Genomic DNA, 23,362 nt, shown 5'->3' on the forward strand with positions numbered 1-23,362 from the left:
ACCCGTAAGACCTTCGTTCATCTTCGGAACACAAATTAAGATATTTTTGATGAAATCCGAAAGCTTTCTGACCATGCATAGACAGCAACGCAACTGACACGTTCAAGGCCCAGAAACGTAGTAAGGACATCGTTAACATAGTCCATGTGACATCAGTGGTTCAACCGTAATTTTATGAAGATACAAGAATGCTTTTTGTGCACAAAGAAAACAAAAATAACGACTTAATTTCAACAATTTCTTCTCTTCCGTGTCAGTCTTCAACGCGCGTTCACAAGAGCACCTTGACGCATGTGTGTACATTCCTCTGCTTGTAAACAAGGCGCAGTGCATTTGGGTTCTACGTCAGAAGGCCGGCTCCTGCGTCAGCAGCACCGCACACGTGTCGTAGTACTCTCCTGAATGCACGGCGATGTCTGACACGGAAGAGAAGAAATTGTCAAATAAAGTCTTTATTTTTCTTTTCTTTGTGCACAAAAAGTATTCTCGTAGCTTCATAAAATTTAGGTTGAACCACTGATGTCACATGGACTATTTTAATGATGTCCTAGCTACCTTTCTGGGCCTTGAACGTGGCAGTTGCGCTGCTGTCTATGCAGGGTCAGAAAGCTCTCAAATTTCATCAAAAATATCTTAATTTGTGTTCAGAAGATGAACAAAGGTCTTACGGGTTTGGAACGACATGAGAGTGAGTAATTAATGACAGAATTTTTAAATTTCATATGTGAATGTTTCAGTGTGCACTATAAGTCACTCTTTTCAAGAGTTTGTCTGTTTAATCTCCACAGGCTTTCATGTTGCTTTGTGACCTGCTGATGATTTTCAGTCACCAATTGGTCACAGGTGGTCGAGAAGCTCTGCAGCCGTTGGTCTTCAACCCAGACAGTACTCTGCAGAATGAACTGCTCAACTTTGTCCTGGATCACGTGTTTATCGACCAGGATGATGAAAATCAAAGCATGGGTGTGTGTCTGTTCTGATGGACTTTTGTAATCAGACAGTGAAATAATAAAACATGTGGAGAATTTATTTATGAAGCCCATAAAAATATGTTGACACTTCTGAAAGGTGACCAAACTCATGATACTGAAAAAAAACATAAGCACTACAGTTTAAATGTTGGGGACAGTAAGATTTGAATTTGAATGAAATTATTACTTTTCTTCAGCAACAAGACTGGAGTAATTATGCTGAAAATTCAGCTTTTCCATCAAATTAATAAATTAAATTTTTAAATATATTAAAATAGAAGTTGTTTTTAATTTTTGTAATTATTGTGAAATTATTTTTCACAATATTACTGTTGTTACTTAATTTTAATTATTAAATAAATGCAGCCATGGTGAGTATAAGAGAATTAATAATTTTTTGAAGAGAAAATCACTATAAAAATCTTTTGAGCAGTAATGTACTTGCCATACACTAAACAGCATTTAATCAAGACTTAAAGAGACTGCCTTAAATTTTTACATTTCAGAGGGTGACGAAGAGGATGAAGCCAATAAGATTGAGGCTCTTCATAAGAGGAGGAATCTGTTGGCCGCCTTCTGCAAACTAATCATCTACGACATTGTGGACATGCCTGCTGCTGCTGACATCTTCAAACAATACATGAAGGTATGAAAAACTGATACATTTAAACCACACAGCTCTGTATGGTTAAAAAGTGATTCAATTAACTGGTGCTCATTTTTCAGTATTACAATGACTATGGAGACATCATCAAAGAAACCTTGAGTAAGGCCAGACATATGGACAAGATCCAGTGTGCAAAGACCCTAATCCTCAGCTTGCAGCAGGTATGGGATATGATTTTAGGATGAGATTGTTTTCGCAGTTGATTATGAATTTTGAATCTCTTACAACTTTAGTCCCTGTGATGCTTCAAATTTTCAATTTGGACACTTTTGTCTGCAGCTCTTCAATGAGCTGATCCAGGACCAAGGACCCAACCTGGACCGAACGTCCTCCCATGTCAGCGGCATTAAGGAATTGGCCCGTCGCTTTGCCCTCACATTTGGGCTGGACCAGATCAAAACCAGGGAGGCCGTGGCCACACTGCACAAGTAAGAAACATGGCATGCTTCGTCTCTACTTGGTTTGTATCTAAAGAATGAAAAGCAATTAATAGCAGAACCAGAACTGACTTTAATGACCTTCGGTTGTTTTTTAACTCTAGATGTTTAATGTGAATGTTTGCATGAACTAATGTTTATATAACAAACATAGGGATGGGATTGAGTTCGCCTTCAAAGTCCCGAATCCAAAAGGACCAGAGTACCCACCACTGAACCTGGCTTTCCTGGAGGTGCTCTGTGAGTTCTCCTCCAAACTCCTACGACAGGACAAAAAGACTGTGTAAGTACAGAAAACACTTTGCGGCTGTTTTATGTGTGTATATTTTGTGCAGCAGCAGTAAAAAATGTAACACCCTTATTGAAGGGGTAGTTCATGCAAAAATGAAAATCATCCTCACTTACTCACACTCATGTCATTCCAAACCTGTATAGCTTGCTTTCTTCATTGGATGAAAAAAACATATCTTGAAGAATGTTAGTAACCATATGGTTTCGGTACCCATTTTATCTTTTGTCCGTACAATGGAAGTGAGAACCGAAATGGTATAGTTACCAACATTCTTCAAAATGTCTTCTTTTGGCTCCACAAAAGAAAGCAAGCCATACAGGTTTGGTATGGCATGATTGGTTAGTAAATTATGACAGAATTTGCATTTTTGGATGGACTGTCCCATGAAGTCTTTATTATTGCTAGTTTTTACAATTTCGAATAATGATAAAATTGCCAAAACTGTGTCCAGACATTAGGCACTGTGTTTATGCATGTTACAAAGTGTTTGATTTACTTAAATGTGTTCATGCCACAGTCATTCCTATCTGGAGAAGTTTATGACGGAGTATATGATGGAGAGAAGAGAGGACGTCTGGCTGCCTCTCATCGCATACAGGAACTCCCTTCTGACAGGAGGAGATGATGACCGACTGTCTGTCACCACCGGCGCCAGCTCTACCAGCAAAGCCAGCACAGTCCGCAGCAAAAGGGGTCGACCTCCACAGCACAAAAGACGACCGGAAGGTAGAATAAAAAACAGTGAAGCTCACAAAATGTATTCATCTTAAATAACAGACTGCATATAAAATACCCTATTATTCCCTTGTTCCTGACATCGTCTCGGATTAATCTGATTTGACATTGATGTCTTTTTGTGTCATTTGACAGAAGAGAGTGTTGATGGTTCATGGATAATGCGTAATGACACACTCCAGACACCAGGGGCCCTTCACACCCCACAGCTCACATCCACTGTCCTGAGAGAAAATCCCAGACAGGCAGCGGATCACATCCCAGACCAAGACTCATCGGAACCAGGCTCAGAACCAGACTACATGCACAAGTATGGAATTAAAGCCTAATAAAAACAGGCAGCTGTTTTTTCACATTGAAGGATAGGAGAAACATTATGCAGAACGTGCTGTTTTCTTATGTAACTTGAGCTCTTGCTGAAGCAATTCTCACACTGTTCTTGTGTCATTTTGTCCCCTCAAATTCAGCCCTCAGATTCAGATGTCATGGTTGGATCAGCAGAAGATGGAGGAGGTGAACAGAAAAGAGAGAGGAGGGATGAACTACATGAAATCACGCAGTGGTGGAGTGAGACAGCAGGTGTACGTACTCACACTGACCATGATGCTAAGCAGTTGACATTTCAGAAAGCTTTTTGTCCTTTACTAAAGCAATATATCATGAGAAGACATCACCGCAATTATAACCATGTGTGCAGTGACTAAACCCCCTTCAATCATAATTGAATAGAATAGATGTTACATAATAGAATATATATATTACATACAATATTTAACACACACGTATATAAATAATACATTTTAAAAAATTGCTCATTGCTTTTATAAAAAGGCAGCAACAGCAATATAATTAAATTATTATTAACAATTATTAACAAATATATTTATATATTACATATATTAAAATTGTAATTTTATACAATAATAATAAAAACTTACTAATAATTACATTTAATCCAGTTTTAAAAAGTATGTATAGCATGCACTTATTAAATGGAAAGATTTTTATTTATTAAGTAATAATAATTTGTCAGTATAAAATATATTTAATTATATATTATTAGATAATAAAAAATTATGAAATTTATACAGTAATAATAACTTATTAATAAATAAAAAAATAATCTAGATATATAGTTTATTAATGTAACAATAAGCCTAGTTTAAGAAATTAATGCCCGATTACAAAACTAGTTTCTCAGTTTATCGTATCTTTAAAACTTGTCATTTCATTCAGACGAGGCCTCATGGAAGATGACGCTGAGCCCATCTTCGAGGACGTGATGATGTCCTCACGCGGTCAGCTAGAGGACATGAATGAGGAATTCGAGGATACCATGGTGATCGATTTGGTAAGAACTTACAGATGTGCATTTGTAATGTTTCCGGTGACGCCCAAGACTACGGTTCATATAACAACATCTGTTCATCTGTAAGATTAGATCTTTTGAGGTCATTTTTGCTCATATGTCCGTTCTACGTTTTAGCCGGCGTCGAGAAACCGGAGAGAAAGAGCTGAACTCAGACCAGACTTTTTTGACTCTACGGCCATAATGGAAGATGATGCTGTAAGTGCACCTTTAAGATATTGATATGTAAATTAGATATAGGTGTAACAATGTAACTTGTTTTGTAGGATTACCAAATTGAAATCTTCAAATGAAAACCCTGCATAATTTTAAACATCATTCTGAACATGCTTTTTTATCCGGTGCTCTTGAGAAGGAAGTACTAATCAATTTACCTTGTCTTCTTCCTCTGACAGGGATTCGGAATGCAGATGTTTTGAGAGTGATTTCAGCCTCTGGGGATCACAACCAGCAACCAACAAGAATCACATCTTAAATGTTTAGTTTGTGTTTTAATGGCAGTTTCACACAACTACGCAAGCATGTCAGCTTCCTTTCTTAGTTTTGTGGTCGGCCATAAACCCATTGTGAGCCTTTCCCGTCAGTCAGCATTTCCTCAGTTCATAAGGACCAAGAAAGCCTATAAAATCTGTAATCTGCTGGTCTTACATTGCTGTTAGGATTTCAGCAACCTCTCAGCAGTATCGGTTCCTGTGTTTCATATCCAGTGATTTCTCAGAGCAGATGTGGTTTAATCAGACATTGTTCGGACAGACGTATTGTGACTCCACTGCTTTCTAGCTATTTTAAGACTATCACCCATGTTCCGGTTTTGTTCAGGGTGAAATTTAGAAAGCATTCATTCATAAGTTAAAGCCGTAATTATTTTCTTTTCAGGTTTGTCCAGAAGTACTATTGGCCTTAATGTATTATGGCTTGAATTTGGTGTTAGATTACTTCATTTATCAGATTAGTAAAAGCAAAGCCCACATTTGTTCAGAATAACTTTTTAAAACTAAAAATGTTCAGATATATGCGGATATTTGGAACTTGGAGGAAATACACAGAAGTATTCATTACTTCAGACACTGGTCATGTGTTTTATACAAAACTTTTTGTTGATGAACTTGTTTGTTCTCATTTTAAAGACGTTTACCTCATTTGTTTAGTCTGCTCAGTGATTTACCTTTTTACTGTGCGTTTTTGGAAACATTGTAGCTTTCACACAATACTGTATTGCTGTGAACATTTATTGATCGTTTATTGGGATTTTAGGTCCATCTGAATATCCACAGAGCAGGTTTTGATAGAGCCTGTGTGGTGTTGAAGAGTGATGTCAGAACCCTCGTTTAGACTGGTGCTTTTAGATACAAATCTGTTTTAAGACTCCGATCAAACAATGGGATTGTCATTTATTTTAACCTTTTAACTGTTCAAACTTTGCTTTTTTTTTTTAAATGTTTAAATAAAAGTATTTAAAAGATTTAAATATATTAATATATTTATAATATAATTAATACTATGTAATATTACTATAAATACTACAACGTTCAGTTAAATGAGTCTAATGTTATTGGTATACAATTGTAATAAACATCTGAAGCAGGAGAAATCAGAAAGTATTGTGAAAAGTATGCTATGCAGAAAGGAAATAATATTCACAGCTTAGTATTAATTGCTGCACGCATTAGACGGCGCTGTTGAAATGCACGTGTTGAATGTCTCACGGCTATAAAAAAAAATAAGGACAGATAGATAGAGTACTGTAATTAGTGGGGGAAATCATTATTTTTTTATTAATCTTTCATGTACTTTGACTGCTATTTGAATAATGTGTCTGGATATTTTACTTACTGTTTGTTATGCTTATTTATGCGTTTTTTTCGGGGCCACGCCCCACATCATAACGTTTATGTAACCAAGGTAACCAGTCGCCCACACTAGTTTGCGTTCTCTTCTCGCGAGTAAAATAACAGCCTCCAAGCCGGGAAAAGTATCGCGAGACTATCACGGAAGCATCTCTCTCTACATAGCCGTCTTTGCTTTGTTCTCGCGAGATGTAGACAGCAGCGCCCCCTCCTTGTTCTAATGCGGAGAGGAAGGGAGGGGAGAAGCCTTTTCAAATACACATACATTTCAATATCGCTACTGAATATATATATATATATATATACGGTTTTCTCCAAAGAATCATTTGCGCATATGGTGTGGATATTAAATTAGCATATTTATCACGCGTAAGACGTACGACGCACCCGAACGAAAGGAAAACGGCAAGATAAATCCTAAAAAGAAGCGAAGCGGCCTGTTTTTGTTCCTGAGGCGCAGCTCACACTGACATCAAACGGGCAGCTACTCACGGCGCTTTGTTGCACCCGACCTGAAATTACTTCGCAAGCATGCACAGGGGAGATTTGGCAGCCTAACGCAGCCTAAGACTGGGTGCACAAGAAGCGGCCTGTTTTTTTTGTTTTTTTGTAGCGGCAGCGCCATGAAGAGCGGCGGACAATAACAGTGACGGTGCTTGTGTACTGCCGCTATGATCTGAGGCTGATCTCATGTATGCACGACAAGAATAATAAACCTATGGAGTAGCTCTGCAAATAAGGACTGCGTTCATCCAGGATAAGACGAGGAGGCGATCTGTGCTCTCTGTTTGAATTTGGTGGTAATTGCAGGCCCGGTGGGGTGAAGAGCGCCACCAGTGTGTTGTTGAATTAAAAAAAATTATGCAAGAAATTGTGCAAATGCATCGCTGAATGTGTTTTCAATCGGATCAGCGTGGATGTGCTTTTATCCGATGAAGACGATGATGATTTGGCCGTATTTCGTGCCGTGGAGGAGGGGCAAACGTTAAGATGGAGTGGTTTTAATGCATGCGATGTAAAGACAAGCATATCTGCTAAAAAAAAATCTCCCTTGCATTTCACACTCGACGGAATTGCACACGCAGGTTCACCGACATTGATGATACGTGGGCTGCTGGCGGGACTGAAGCCTTGTACTGTTTTTTTTCCTCCCCGAACTGGATCTGTCTAGCTCGACACTGCTGAGATGAACCCGGTGAATGCGACCACTCTCTACGTGTCAGCTTGTCGGTCGGTGCTGCAGTGCGATACCCGGGACCCCCAGGCTTTGGCGGAAATCTATAAGCTCTTGCCTTTTTTCAGACAGTCTCTCGCCTGCCTTGTGTGTGGTGAGAGCCCGTTTATTCTGCTTCATCACTGCATGCTTGCATGATCACTTCTGCTTGATCACTGCATGCTTATAGCTGCTCTCAAAGCTCCACCGACCATGACACACACCCCCATTCAGTCCACAGATTCCTGACCTACAATGACAACTGGAGCCTGGGTATTTAGACACACAGCAGTGCATACAGGCTCTGTGTTTATAGATGCATAGGGCTTGAATAGTAATGGCTTGCCTGTTCAGTCTGATAAAATCATAATTGTATGTTATACATTTTTTTAATATTCAGCAAGTTTATTTTTGTATTTTCGCTGGGTTTCTATAACATTAAAAACGTTATACATGTTAATATAAATTGTAGATAATTATTGAATCATTTTTCCGGTATGCAAATCCAGGAATGCAAATCATTATTTATAATTTTATGTTGTATATAATGTATATGTATATAATACAACATAAAATTATAAATAATGATTTGCATTTCTGGATTTGCATACCGGAAAAATGATTCAATAATTATGTAATATATATAATTAGCTGGAAATTCACTTTTTGATTGCAAATAATACATTGATTGTAGTAAAAAATTGTTTGGTCAATAGGTGTGGGAACCCTGTATGCAGTAATGCCTTTATTTTGAATGAGTTGGCAATTCGTTGCTAATTTTCTTTCTTAAAATATAGCTATTGATAATCCATGTATATTTTCTAATCACAGCAGTAATTGCTTAATATTTATATTAAGCAGTGCATGTTTACATAACATGCATGTGTTTATAAAAACAATGCATATGCATTTGAGATCCCTGCTAACCATATGCTGAGCATGTAATATGAGCCACATCATGCAACATCACATGACCGTTTAGCATCAGCACATATGCGAGGCTTTTCTTGAATGTTACAGAACCCTGTCTTATTTAGATACAATGTAGTGCTTGTATTGTGTTACTAATGATCCCCTAAACTGTGACTGGAATGATAATTTTAAAGGTACAGAAGCCTATTTAGGCTGCTCTTTAAATAATTAGCATGTACATGTGTTGTTATAATACCTATTCTGTTGTTTCATGATTTAAACTTTTTTCTTTATTTAGGCAATTTACTACAAGATCCAATCGCTCCAACCAACTCTTCGTGCCAGCACTATGTCTGTAAATCATGTAAAGGTAAAAAGATGATGATGAAACCATCGTGCAGCTGGTGTAAAGACTACGAGCAGTTTGAAGAGAATAAGCAGCTGTGCATCTTGGTGGACTGCTACAGAAAGCTCTGTGAGTACATCACAGATTCTCCTCTCGCCCAGCACATTTCAAGTACTGTGGGAGGGTCCCCAGACATCCTGGCTCTGTTGAATGAGGGCCTCTCATTGAACAACAGACAGGGGGAGGAGTCACTTTCCCTGAGCTTGACAAACCAGTCCCCTACACCCTCGACCTCAGAAACGCTCCCCGATGAGGGCCAGTCCCCATCGACAGAGATCAAGGAGCAAGACCTCAGTCCTCTAGGGGTGAACGGTCTCCAAGACTGCAATGGCTTGACCAACGTGGAGGAGTTGACCGCCAATTTACCTTCACTAGAGGCCAATGTTCTAGACTCGGTGGAAAGCGGGGGCGACTCAGTGAAACAAGAGAGTTTCACAAATGAGATCCCCGTGTGCGAGGCAGTGGCAGCTGCTGGCGAGGAGCTTTGTACCAGCACCATGGACATTTGTGGCTTTGGCGAGGATATTAAACATGATGGCGGGACTCTCCTCTTGAGTGTAGAGGAAGTGCTCAGGACTCTAGAACCAGACCACGTTGCCCAGGATGAGTGTCCTACAATATTGCAGTCGAGACTCAAACCTTCGGCAAACTTCAATGGACCAGTTGTATCGGTCGACTCTGCTCGGCAGCTCTCCTCTCTCCCGCAAGACTCGCAGGAAGTTTTCGTCCCCCAGCACCCGACGTCCCAAAAGAATCCACAACATTTGGGAATATCCTGTTCCGCAGTAACACCTAGAATGCCACGGTCCAACCGGAAGCGCTCACGGTCAGAAAGCGACAGCGAGAAGATTCAACCCGTACCTATTTCCACCTTCATCCGCGGCCCCACGTTGGGCGCCTCCGCCCCTGTTCCAGTCAAGTGCGAACCTAAATCTCCCACTCAGACTATCCCCCACATGGCAGCGGTGCCCAACGGTGGTGGCCTTTCTAAGGTGGGCAAGGCATTGCTGGTGCCTGCTAAAACTGTCAAAAAGACCATTGACAACCATGGACCCAAAAAGGCATACACTAAGTCCAAACAGGGCATTCCGAAGTCGAAGGAGAAGACGAAAGAACGGATTCTGACTAACGCCCTCATTCCTGGGAGCCCCACGAAAGTGGTGTACAAAAAGGCGCAAGAGAAAAAGGGCTGCAAGTGCGGCAGAGCAACTCAAAACCCAAGTGTTCTTACATGCCGTGGACAGCGATGCCCCTGTTACTCCAACCGCAAAGCCTGTCTGGACTGCATATGCAGGGGCTGCCAGAACTCCTACATGGCCAATGGCGAAAAGAAGCTGGAGGCCTTCGCGGTGCCAGAGAAAGCACTCGAGCAGACAAGACTCACTCTGGGCATCAACGTCACCAGCATCGCAGTGCGGAACGCCACAGGTAGCGGCGCCGGCGGGATGCTTAATGTCTCCACGGCGGCTGGCTCACCTGTGGCCTCCTTTTTGGCTACGGGGCCACACGAAGACAAAGGATTCGATGAACCATTGGACATGAGGTTTGACTGAGTACCGGATGCTTCTCCTTTAACATCGCCCTGTATTCCAAACCGACTTGCTTTCAGTGTGATGGCACTGTACCGAGGGGCTGATGTCAGCAGAGTCGGCGATAAGGCAGCTACTGTGATTCTGTTCCAGTTCACATTATCAATTAAATTAGTTATTGCTGAAGCTCGTGCCTTAAAATCGTTTGTACTGTTCGTTTTGGTTTTCTTGCACACCTTTAGAAGGAGCGGTGAGTCGGGATACTGTAAGTCGAGAGTTTCTTTTGGAAAAGGTTTTATTTTTTTATTTATTTTTTTATTTTTACATTTAAGTACAAGTGATCTATAAGGCATGATCTTTGGCAAGATATACCTGACCTCATTGTTGTGGGTCACGATATGTGCATATGTGGAAGATTTTCAGTTTGTAGGTTAGAGGATGAGACCTGTTAAATGAATGGTACCCTACAGCAGTTGTTCTCAAACCTCTCCATGAAGTACCCCCAGCAGTGCACATTTTGTATGTCTCCCTATATCTGACACACCCACTTCAGGTCTTGCAGTCTCCACTAATGAGCTGATGAGTTGAATCAGATGTGATAGATGAGGGAGACATACAAAATATGCAGGGCTGGGGGTACTCCAGGACAGGTTTGAGAACCACTGCCCTACAGCATCAGTAGAGACTGGTTGTATTTATAAACAGTTTTTGTACACAGACTTAAGGAATTCGATTTAAAAAGTACATTTTATGATATATTTTGTAAGTTACATTAACAACATTTGCAGTATTTATTGGGTATCACTTAACATAGATTACGGTCCACCCAGGGCATCAGCTGGATACCATTTCTACAGATGCAAGTCACACAGATGCAGTATGTATGGGTTTTCTGTCTAAATTATGTTGTTGTCCTGATTGTGCTAGTTTTTGCTGTCTCAAAACTGTTATTTTTTTCCCTTGGGGCATTTAAATACCTGTAATATAAATGTAACATTTCCACAAAAAAAGAAAAATCCTAACATGACTCTTGTCTTTCATTTCAAAAATCACTTTATCTTAGATGTTGCTTCGTTTTTTTTTGTTTTTTTTTTGTTTTCTGAAGGTGATTTTATAAATCATGACAAGTTTAGAAAGGTCATTTGAATGATTAATGTATCAATTAGTGTGACTATATATATATATATATATATATATATATATATACAAACTTGACTGCAAATAGAATAAGCTAAACACAGCTGCTCAGACATGTGATGTTAAACAATGGGTGCTGCAAACAATTACAAGAGTGTATTACAATCACAACAAGACTTTGCAATGAAACATGTTGTCCATATGTGAGTGCATAACTTATATGGCTGTCCATGAGTGAACTACATGTGCAGTGTTGTTTTTCCTGATTAAGTCAACCAGAAGTAACATGAAGGTGGGTATAGCTTGTGGAGGTGGCATTGTTTGAGCTGGGAGATCCCCGGTAGCTCTTCTTCACCAGTGCAAAATCACTTTACAGGGGCTGACATAAATTATAAGCATACAATTTTAATGAGGCATTTCATTCATATTCCAGCTCAGGAAAAATATTGCTTAGGTAGGCACTATTGCTTCACTTCATTCTGCCTCTTGAAAATGGGAAAATCCATAAGTATTGTGCATGTTTTCGTGTAGCATCTTTGTCTACAGTACCTTTGAACCATCTATATTGCTCTTGAAACATCAGAAGTTAAAAATATAACTATTAATCACTCATGTTTCAAAGTACACTAGATGGTAAACTAGAACCATATGCCCTTAATAGTGAAATCAAACAAATCCATGGGGTGCAGTAATGTTCTGGATCTCTGCCCAGTAAGCGAACATTTACCACAAGTGGGCAAAATACAGACAAAATGAGTTACTATTTTGATCATAGCATATTCATAACCTCGTTGTTCATAGGAAATAGGCGTAGTAAATCAAATAAATTTTACTATAAAAACTTTTGTTACCATAATAAAAAGAAAATTTTATTTTTTTATTTTTGACTAGGTAAAATGAGTCTGCTAAATAAAAAAAAATGAAACAAGCCATTAAAAAAAATACCAAAAAGTAATAGTTCCAGTGGATAGTTGCAAATATTTGATATATGAAAAATAATCACCTAATATAGCATCACAGTCTATATACTGTGTTTGTTTGTGTGTGTGTGTTGTATATATACATATATATATATATATATATACATAAAATCATATTTGAAGACAATGTAACTGCATTAATATTGTTGGAACATATTTTTTTACTTTTTTATTATTATTAAATTAACTCAAGACTGTTCAACAATATTAGAAGTAATATAGTTGCATGGTCTTAAAAGGTATAATGAATCAAACTACCCAATGATTGTTATACCAACATTATGTATAATGTACATATTTAATATGAAGAATTATGGTCTGGGTAAGAAAAATATCCAGAAGGAAAGCACACAGTGTACTGAAACGTACATAGTTACTTTGAACTGAAAGTCAGTTTCAGATTAAACGTTATAATAAAACAAACACTACAAAGAACAAACCAAAATGCAGAAATCCTCAGTTTATGTTCAGCGCTGGTAAAAGTATATACAAAAGTCATTTTGTACAAGACGATTTACCATTTTACAATGTCACAGTGATTTTCACATTTAGCTAATGTACAAGATTCATGCTTAAGGAATGAATTATGATGTATAAATAACTCACTCACTCACAATACAGACACATTAATAGTGCTTAAACTGACAATCGTCAATAATACAATCAAGGCATGATTTAGAAGTCTCTCCAACCACATTTCGACATCCCAATATGCAGTTTGTATTTAGAAGATGTATAAAAGGTAATACAATCACAGGTCCAAAGAGGACAGAAGAAAAGCACACAGGAAAAGCCTGCAGCTCTTCCGCAGACGTGAAAGTCTTGCTTAAAGTCACACCTTCCTTTTTCCTGCCCAGACAGAGGCATCATGTCCAAACAACTCGCTTCCTAAATGTCCTGGCAAGCCCTCGTTTTCCGTCGCCCCTCCAGGCAGACGTGCTGGATTTGAACTCCAACACATTTCACCAAGGAGCTGATTTATGATCGGATCTGCTGGCCGAATGCAAAAAAGTGCCAAATATTTGCACCTTTCTGAGCTCTCATCAATCGAGGTTAACTGTTTTGGCAAGCAAAGGAGCATCTCGGCAAGCACGTCCAAATGTTTTAAGGCACTTGGCGGCTGTTCAAAGAAAGCTCAGGTAGAAATATTGAGCAAGCCGAGTCTTGTCGATAATCTTGGAGCTCAAAACAATCCATGAGATGTGTGGTTTTCTGGCTGTGCATCACTAGCTGACCAAAAACGCTCCGAAGAAGCTTGACTTCTCGTCCATGTCGACGGTGCTTACATTGCTGACCGTCACAAACACCCTGTCGCCTCCTCCAAGCTGAAAAAGCCCCGCTTGGTAGATGGAATACAGTCCGTATTCCGTGTCACGTGACCAGCAGGTTGTCCGAGCGTTTTTCATTAGCAAAATTGGCACCGGATACGAGCTTACTTTTTTATAAACATACTGCAACATCGGTTTCCCCCGAACTGATTCGCCCGACGTCCCGTCCTCTTCCTCGCGGTCACTTTCATCCTCCTCGATAAGCGTGTGTCGGAAGTAAGTTTGGGAGTAGATGTAATAAAGCCCGGCCTGCGGCACCACCAGTTCTCCATCACTTAACTCCACATTCTGGAGGAAAGCCAGGCCCTTTTCGGACTCCCACGACTGAATCTTCTGGCCATACACCTTCCTGTTCGGTTGACCTGCATTGTCAAGCCAAAGAGAAGGATTATGGGTCGGGTTTGACAGAAAAGCTGCATTGTTTCAGCATTTGGCAGACGACCGGAACGGGGTGCTTGTTTCAAAGACTCGGCTCGAGTTACAAACCAGCTTTTTGTTTCAGGCTAACGGCCACATATGAAACTGTTTGGATTTTTTAAAGGGGGGAAGACGTCCTCTGACCTACATTAAAGGTTTATGAGCTTCCTTTTAGGGAAGCCAACATCAAAACAATGTTTATTTGCAGGGAGGCAATGCCGTTTTTGCATAGCATAGTGCTTTTCTATCTGATCTGGATGTAATCCAGTCTGGCAGCGTTATTTGGTGTACTTAAAAGGTGAATGTGGACTATGACCCAAAGATAAACGGTAAGTTGTTGTAATAATTCAGTGCAAAAACGGAAACTGAAAAGAGTTGCATAACTCAAACCTAACCAAATTCCAGCAGCTAATAAACCAAGCTCAACTTTGATAAATCAAGTATTTCCAGGAACAAAACATACCTCCTCCATCTTTTTCTGGTATATAGCTACCGGTCACATGTGCTGCAATTTTAGGCCGAGGGGAATCATCTTGATCTTGGATCACCAATGAAGGAAGTACACGCGAGACTTCGTCTGTAAAAAGCCCAAAGGTTAATTCACTCGTAGATTATGTCTTCCTATAAACTTAATATGAATGTGCTGTGAAATACCTTTGACGGCAGACGAAATTTCTTTCTGGTAACGACTGGACATTGACTGTTAAAAAAAGAAAGAAAAACACAATTTATAAAAGATTACATTTCAGGTTTCACAATGAGTGATGTGAATGGACCAATTCTTCGCCATCATTTCTCATAATTGGGTTTCCTCAATTTAAGCTTGGAAAAATTAAGGAAATTCCTCTATTAATTAAAAAAGGAAAAACGATACAAGTCATAAATGGACTCATTGTCTACACCCTGGCCAGCTTTATGATTCACAGCCCCCCTCTAAAGCGGATACCTTTTCAATCAGAAAGTGGAGCTGTTGCGTGACCTGCCAGCAGGGGTCGTCCTTCCCCTCCGCCGCGTTCAGTTCCTGACCCTTTAGCGTTCTGAGGTTGGCGCGCATCAAACACGACACGCTGCTCTTGGAGAAGGTTTCTTTCATCTGTAAAAAAATAATAATAATGTTGTACTTATGATTTAATGAGGAATATGGTTTAAACAATTATAACTAAATATTCTGCTCGGTGAGCAAGCAAAAAGCTTTTTGTGTAGCCTACTAGTTAAACATTTGACATGTGCATGAAATATGATTTATTGTTTTGCATGCATAAAAAGCAAACACAATGACATTACATGTACTTATTTTTATTTAAATCAAATGTAGGTCCAGGGCAGTCAAAATATCAAATGGCAATTGCTTTAGATCTTCTCGTTTGTACCACATTTTATGATTATTTTAGAAATTATACTTTCATGCAATTTGTTATATTTTTATACGATGCAAAATCAAGTCATATCTAATTGATTTTCATTACCATATGATGATTGGATGATCATTTTTGCATCCATAAATCGCAAAAATTAAGACATTTTGTTTTTATAATCAAAATGGTTTACATTGCATGTCACATGAAATTAAAAAATAAAATGTCAGTTACTAACAATATATATTTTTTAAATCGTATCATTTTTACTTGCATACAACGCTCATAGTTATATAATATTATAGATGCGTATCTATTTCTTAAATGATATTCGCTTGAAATAGTGTCATTGTATGTAAAATGTAAAAAATAAGACGCGGTATGTTCCATTTATAATGTTTTGCATACATAAAATGCCAATCCATGCCATTATCATATATCTATCCATTCTATAATTTTATGAAATTCTACAATCTTTTCTATGCATATAGTGCACAAATCAAAACATTCTGTGCTTATTTTTAAATTATTATACAATAATAATTATAAAACGTTACATTTTGCATTTTATATTTTATTTCTATTTTATAATGCTGACTTTTTCTGCAAAAATAGACTTTTTAATAACATTGTGCATTGCCACTGATTGTCGTCTGCTGTTGCTTAACTTGTACTTCAGTCTCCACTGAGCGACCTGTTGGCAGCTGTCCACTAAACAAAATGCAGGCAGAAACCACAGCAAACGAACCGAGAAACGCTTGCAAACGGTTCTTATTCGCTCTACAGTCTTCCATTTACTGCATTTCCGATGTGAAACATGCACAGCAAGGCGTTCAGGCAAACTTTGCACAAGTTCTGAGGTAACGTGCATGAAAACGCATAATTTAAACGACCCTTACCGTCGATAATACGTTGCTGAAGTATATGAACGTTACAGCCACGGCTATTGTTTGCAGGAGAATTGCAGCCAGCAGCAAAAGTCCGATATACTGCATGGTGTGTGAGCTTGACATGCTGACCATTGCGTGTGTTAGCAGCTCGAGACAAAAGCTCGGGCAGAATTCCTTCTCTACATATCAAAAAACATGGAGGCGGGGCAGCGCTTGACTATCAAGGAAACGAAGTGCAGGTTTTGCTTTCCTGTAAAGATGTGCATGAAAAGCCTCTTTCGTTTTTGCTCTTCTGTTCAGTGCGATCATAATATGTAATAATTACTTGTAAAAGTTACGTAGCTTAGCATAAAATTTATCTAAATTGCCTTCATCTCATTAAATCATGATTGCCCTGATGGAAAATCCTGTTTAAAGTCACAATTCACTCCAAATGTAAATGCTGTCATCATTTTCCCACTCAAGTTTGTCCAAACCCCTAGGGGTTTCCTTATTCTATGGAACACATAGAGATGCTGTTCACTTTTATTGTGATTCAGCAAGAAACCGTTTCAGTGAATAGTGGATAGCATCATTGTTTGTCTTCCATGGAAGACATATCTCCATATCTTCCATGGAACAACATGTTGGAGTTGGATACAACTCCAACCTTATGAAACAACATAAGGTTGAGGAAATTGTGGTAGAATGAACTGTTCCTTTAACCCTGTAGACCCTACTTTATCACATATGATATATGAATTTCTAAGGACTCTTAATTATAAACATCATAAACCTTGCTGAAGAATATGTTGTACGTAGTCTTCTACATGTCTTCTGTCATCTTATTGATAGTTCATACACTTAGCAAGTAAAAAGCCTTTTAGTGTAGCCTATAATTCTAAAAATGTCCCCCTTCAGGTCCTGGTACAAGTCTTTTTGCCGTGAAATCTGATGATTTTTATAAAGTAAACATTTAAATGCAAGGTTTTTTGGTTATCCATACATAATTTTTTTATGTTAAAATGTATCAAATATGATAAATCAGACTTTTGAGAAATTAATTTGTATATCTCTCAATCACCGTTGTATTGAATTGCATTATGTTTATGCCCACCAAAATTAAAACTACAGAGCTTTGAATCTTTTATGTAAAGGCTTAACAGGGTTAAGTATTAGACTGTATTAGACTAATTTATATCTTCTGTAAGTTGATCATCATTAGCTGGTCCAAGTTGGCTATTAGTTGGTCTAAATTGCAAGAACATCTTGGAACTTGAACTAATGACCAACTTGCATCAGCATCTAGAAACCATCTATCATGTTCCAAAGCAGTAGCTTAAGCTGGATTTTCCAACAGGGTTTAAAATAATTTACAGTTTTGTTTTAATAAACTGGTGTATTATCATTCAAAAACATGTTGATTTTCATTCAGATTCAAGTATTATTCTGTTGTAATGTTGCGCTGTTCTTGTTCGAGAAAACATGACCAGTTCTGACTGTATTTGATTTCTAACATGTGGTTGCAATCTGGTCCCATTTACAAAGTCTAGGGGGTATTCAATGTATCGTGCTTCTCAGGGGCTGGCCATTTCTTGCCATCTGATTTAAAGAGCTATTCTGTTACTCCCATCAGCTTCAGCTGACAGGTTTAGGTGGGCCCCTTTAAAATAAGTCAATTCTAAATTTCAGGGTCCAAAAAGGAAACTACATTTTCTTCCTGTTGTCCAACCATGTATATGCTATATGCTATGTATATACTATAAATAGTTTTCACACGACAAAATGATTTGCTTATGCCATTCCAGGTGCTCCATAACACAGAGTACCTTCCAATCCCAAGCCAACGAACACATTTTCCAAAATACATGAACGTTATACAACCCCCAAATTGTTTAATTAAAAACAGTGCTGCTTTTCCCCCATCCGTGAGTGTGATTATTAAGTTTAAAGACATAATAAATATGAATACCACTCTTTAAAAAGCACTACTGTTTCCAGCAGAGCATATTTACTCGTTAACCTGGAGGTGCTTACATGTTCTCTAACATTACCGTTTATAGATGCTTTTAAAGTGACTCCCAATGCGAGTTCACAGCGGAGCGGGATTGGGGCCTTCCGAAGCGCCATCCCACTCCACAAGCGTCAGCAAAGTTACCCAATATTGCTTTTTTTTTCATGGACTTGTTTGTGCCAGATGTGTCACGCTGAGATTAGATCAGCTTCTATAATCAACAGCAGATGAACGGAGGTGACCAAACAGGCTTCGGCAATCTCCTGGGACAATGACTGTAACTTTCTCCTAAAAAGTAAAGCTCAGCAAAAATATGGAGGGTGTGCTTCTTTATAAAGAATCAGCAGAGCTCTTTTATAGGTGTATTGTGAATAACCAGTTTGTTCTTCTGCCCATGAAACATGACTGTAGTCTGGCGCCATGATTGACCGATGTCCATCATAGGAGAGAAAATCTAACCCCACTGACTCCTTTTTTCTTGGAGCTGAATGTTTAAGCAACCCCTGAACACACAGGAACACTCTCTCATCGTAAACTATCACAATTTTCAAAAGGAAAACTATATCTAAGGAGCAGAATATCATTATGACTTGGATGTGGAATCGTTAGACTTAAGTCAGTAAGCAACAACCTAACAATGCCTAAGAAGCCACATACAATGTTCTGGCAACCACTCAGAACACATAGCAACGCCATGGTAACCATTAAGAACACCTTTCCAACCACTCAGAACACCGTGGCAACCACATAGCAACACCCTAGCAACCATCCATAATGCATAGCAATGACCTGGCAACCTACCTGTACATATAGCAACACCATAGAAACCACCCAGAAAACACAGCAATGCCATGGTAAGCATTACGAACACTTTTGCAGCCACTTAGAAGACCTTGACAACCACATAACAACAACCTAGCAACAATCCATTACACACAGAAACCACATAGTAACACCCTGGTAACCACCCATAACACATAACAATGCCCTAGTAACCATTTAGAACACCTACCAGCCACATAGCAATGTCTTAGCAATCACTCAAAACACCTTGGCAACCACACTGCAACACCCTAGCAATCATCTACACAGCACCACTACAGAAACTTCCCAGAAAACAGCAATGCCATGGTAAGCATTACAAACACCATAAAAAAAACACTCAGAGCACTTTGGCAATCACTTAACACCCTAGCAACCATCCATAACCCATAAAAAACAATTTTCAGCAAAAAAAGCAACATTCTGGCAACCACACAGAACACATAACAATGCCATGGTAAGCATTCAGAACATCTAGCAGTCACACAGCAATGCCTTAGCAATCACTCTGAACATTTTGGCAACAACATAGCAACACTCTAGAAACCATCCAGAACACATAGTAATGCCCTGCCAACCACCCAGAACACATAGCAACCCATAGCAATGCCCTGGCTACCGCCCAGAACACATAGCAACACCTTGGTCACCACACAGAACACATAGCAATGGCATGGTAAGCATTAAGCACACCTTTGCAACCTCTCAGAACACATGGTAACACCCTGGCAACCTTTCAGAACACACAGCAACACCCTGGCAACCTCTCAGAACACATAACAATTCCCCGGCAACCTCTCAGAACACATGGTAACACCCTGGCAACCTTTCAGAACACACAGCAACACCCTGGCAACCTCTCAGAACACATAACAATTCCCCGGCAACCTCTCAGAACACATGGTAACACCCTGGCAACCTTTCAGAACACACAGCAACACCCTGGCAACCTCAGAACACATAACAATTCCCCGGCAACCTCTCAGAACACATAGCAACACCCTGTCAACCTCTCAGAACACACAATAATGCACTGGCAACCTCTGAGAACACAGAGCAACACCCCAGCAACCTCTTAGAACACACAACAACACCCTGGCAACCTCTCTGAACACATAGCAACACCCTGGCAACAATTTGCAATGCCCTAGCATAGCGGTGTTTGCACTGGAAAGCACCGCTCAAGGTTCTGAATGTAATTCTGCTTGACAAAAAGCCTCAGGGCTGTTTCATATCAGCCTTACGTTCACTGCAGTTATATAGAGCTGAACTGTGATATCATTGTGTTACTATGCACTTTTCCAAACTGATAGCAAGCTAAAGTGAGAACTAACAATAGGACCTCAGGGCTGGTTTTCACTCCTTAGGGATTTTTAAACTACGCTGCAGGGGCCATAAATACTTGACAGAGCGCTGATGAATGTGTGATTATATCCGTTGCGAAGAACATTGGGGGGTTCACAGAGAGTTACAGGGCCTTGATTCAATGCTTCATTGCACTTGGGGAATCATGAATTTGGCTCGTGAAAAAAAAACAATTTTGGGGGCCCCACTTTATCATCTGAAAAAAATTGCAGTTAGTGCCAAATGCTCAAAAATGGAAAACAGAGCAGGAGGAAATTAAGAAGTGGTGAAAGAGTAAAATCGTTTGTTGGAGCTATAAAGTCATGGGGGGGCTAAAATGATATTCTGACATGCCTAAGCCATGCAATCAAAGTGCCAAGAGACTTAAAGGCCGGGATACAAGGGCGTATTGTGCTTCTCAGTGACATCACTCCTGAGTAAGAGGGAAGGGAGACGGGGAGATTCCCAGTTTTCCTCTGGGGTGAAAAAGGCCGAGGTTGATGTTGATTGCCACGTCGCCATGTGGGAAGATTGTCCTGAGGGCTGGCCTGCCCTAGCTCCATCCATAGCCATCAGAGCTGAAATGAATGCATGCTATATATATTTACTTAAGTTTTTAAATAGACATGCACTTCAGGTCAGAGATCGCTGAGAAAGTCTGTCTCGGACCGCTAAGGAGGAGAAGATTTCCTCGGCTGATTTATGTAGATGAAAATGGGAAGGCTTAGAGGGGTGTTCTGTGCTTTTAGACTTGGCAGTATTTCTCTATTAAGAAGCTGTGAAAGCCAAATGGTCATTCTTGGGTGGGGTGTGATAGATGAGCTACACTCTGACTCTGCGTGCAAATGCGTAAGCTGACATGTCAAGTACAGAAAAGTACATGAAACAGGCTCAAATGTTCATCAGAATGTCCTGTCTGCACAAGTTTGACCACTCAGTGATGTACATGAAGTAATGTGAGCGCCAGTGTAACTACAATTAATCTAATGAAACATATTTCAGCATTACTGTATATGCACTACCAAGGAACAGTTTAAAAACATGTCATCATTCACTCATTCACATTTATTCATTTACATTTACATTTATTCAGTTTCTTTGTTTGTGTTCCACAGAAAAAGGAATGTCATATAGGTTTGGAATGACATGGGGGTGAGTAAATTATGTTTTTTAATATTATTGTTTTTTTTTTTAATTGAACCGTCCCTTTAATTATCAAAAAATGTAATTGTAAATGTACTGTTTCAGAGACAATCATGTCTTAAAGAGAGAGGGGTCTAATTTTCTGGACATAGATAGGATAGAAAAAAGCATGAGAAAGAATGGAGAAAAAAAGGATGGGATGAATTTTGAAATATGATGGGGAAAAAGTCATAATCTGACATAAACAGTAAACATTCTGACATAAAATGTCTAAATTGACACAAAACATCAGAAATATGACAAAAAGTCATAATTTTGACATAAATTGAAATTATGACATAGTACGTCATATTCATGAGAAAAAAGTAGAAATTATGAGAAGTCATTTTAACCTATTTCAACATAAAGTTGAAATTATGACACAGACCTACAAAGTCAATTATGAGATAAAATGTCGAAGCTGAGATTAAAAAAAGTCATATTTATGACATATTTAGATATTTTTGTTTTTAAGTCATTATTATTACTTTTTATGTGATAATTTCAACTTTATTCTCATAATTGTTTGTTATAATTAGGTTTAGTAATCATTTTAAGTCTATGAGAATAGTGACATCCACACCACAACTATGGCAATAATGACACAGAGGAACAATATCATTGGAAGCACTTTCAGAAGGATATTTTTCCAGCTGATGAATGATAAAAACATTGACAACCAATCAGAATCCATCCGACTTTAAAGAGCTAGAGCATGTAATGTGTCAGACAAGATAACTTATAATAAACAGAATGTCACTGTGTGTTGGTGTGGAGGCTTATATAAGTTGCTATCATTCTTTTTAGTGTGAACTTTATGGTGGTTTTTGAATCGGTTCACAAATCACACTGAATGATTCATTTGTGAATTGGCCCAGTCTGCGTTTCCTAAAAGCATTGTAAGCCAAGTAGATTGTAGAGACCATTTGGTGCCAATTAGGCTTACGATGCTTTTGGGAAATGCAGCCCAGGCCAATTTGCAAACGAATCATTCAGTGTGAATTGTGAACCAACCCAGCAGGTTCATTGAAAAGAATCAGTTCAAAATAATGATTAGTACGTGAATCGGATATTGCTATTGCTTCTTGGAATGGGTCTCAATGTCTTCATTGTGAATTAATGAGAAGCAACATGTTTTTATGAGAGGTAGCGTGGTAAAAAGTATTTAAATGATTTAAATATTTAGAATAATAGTGAAGTTAAATGCATATAAAGCTCAGATCCTCCAGTTTCCGTACACATAAGGAACAGTCTTTTAATGGATTTGCTCCTGTTTTTAAATACAGTTTTGCTTTTTCAAACTGTATGTGTCATATTTTCCCAGTGAATTAGAAGTGAATTCACTTCCAAACCAATTAAGCTCTCAGAAGTGGAGTGAAACTGTATTTATTTGTGTGTACATCAGGCCAAATTATTAACACTATTTGATTTATCATCATTTTTTAATGAGTCGCTGAGTGTCTAACTGTCATCAGCTAATATTGCACTAATAGTTTTGACAATGATCTGCTTTACAGAAAAATGGGAGGCCTGGCT

General features: G+C 38.8%; 2 protein-coding genes and 1 pseudogene across 2 annotated transcripts; 2 read left to right on the forward strand and 1 right to left on the reverse strand.

The window, feature by feature from the left end:
- The window catches only part of LOC107663654 (cohesin subunit SA-1-like), a 15,076-nt pseudogene extending 9,177 nt beyond the window's left edge, over window positions 1–5,899 (forward strand).
- A 621-nt stretch (window positions 5,900–6,520) lies between these two features.
- Window positions 6,521–10,918, forward strand: LOC107663653 (E3 ubiquitin-protein ligase MSL2-like). The gene is made up of 2 exons (XM_016453892.1): window positions 6,521–7,646; window positions 8,742–10,918. Exons 1-2 carry the CDS (start codon window positions 7,505–7,507, stop codon window positions 10,400–10,402), a joined length of 1,803 nt encoding a protein of 600 aa, XP_016309378.1. The 5' UTR covers window positions 6,521–7,504; the 3' UTR covers window positions 10,403–10,918.
- A 2,037-nt stretch (window positions 10,919–12,955) lies between these two features.
- Window positions 12,956–16,866, reverse strand: LOC107663625 (tumor necrosis factor ligand superfamily member 10-like). The gene is made up of 5 exons (XM_016453859.1): window positions 16,495–16,866; window positions 15,187–15,333; window positions 14,895–14,940; window positions 14,704–14,817; window positions 12,956–14,185 (listed from the first exon to the last, which is right to left on the reverse strand). The coding sequence occupies exons 1-5, from the start codon at window positions 16,615–16,617 to the stop codon at window positions 13,722–13,724; spliced, it is 894 nt and encodes a 297-aa protein (XP_016309345.1). The 5' UTR covers window positions 16,618–16,866; the 3' UTR covers window positions 12,956–13,721.
- Window positions 16,867–23,362: the final 6,496 nt, after the last annotated feature.

This window comes from Sinocyclocheilus anshuiensis, unplaced genomic scaffold, assembly GCF_001515605.1.
Source record: "Sinocyclocheilus anshuiensis isolate Anshui unplaced genomic scaffold, SAMN03320099.WGS_v1.1 scaffold928, whole genome shotgun sequence".
Classification (NCBI taxonomy): domain Eukaryota; kingdom Metazoa; phylum Chordata; class Actinopteri; order Cypriniformes; family Cyprinidae; genus Sinocyclocheilus; species Sinocyclocheilus anshuiensis.

Bases quoted from the DNA above. Each gene is read 5' to 3' on its own strand.
- LOC107663625 (XM_016453859.1), bottom strand. From the start codon at position 16,617: ATGGTCAGCATGTCAAGCTCACACACCATGCAGTATATCGGACTTTTG. The intron at 15,334-16,494 runs GTAAGGGTCGTT...ATTTTTTTACAG, and splicing joins TCAGCAACGTATTATCGACG to ATGAAAGAAACCTTCTCCAA. The intron at 14,941-15,186 runs GTATCCGCTTTA...TTTTTTTAACAG, and splicing joins TCCACTTTCTGATTGAAAAG to TCAATGTCCAGTCGTTACCA.
- LOC107663653 (XM_016453892.1), top strand. From the start codon at position 7,505: ATGAACCCGGTGAATGCGACCACTCTCTACGTGTCAGCTTGTCGGTCG. The intron at 7,647-8,741 runs GTGAGAGCCCGT...TTCTTTATTTAG, and splicing joins TCTCGCCTGCCTTGTGTGTG to GCAATTTACTACAAGATCCA.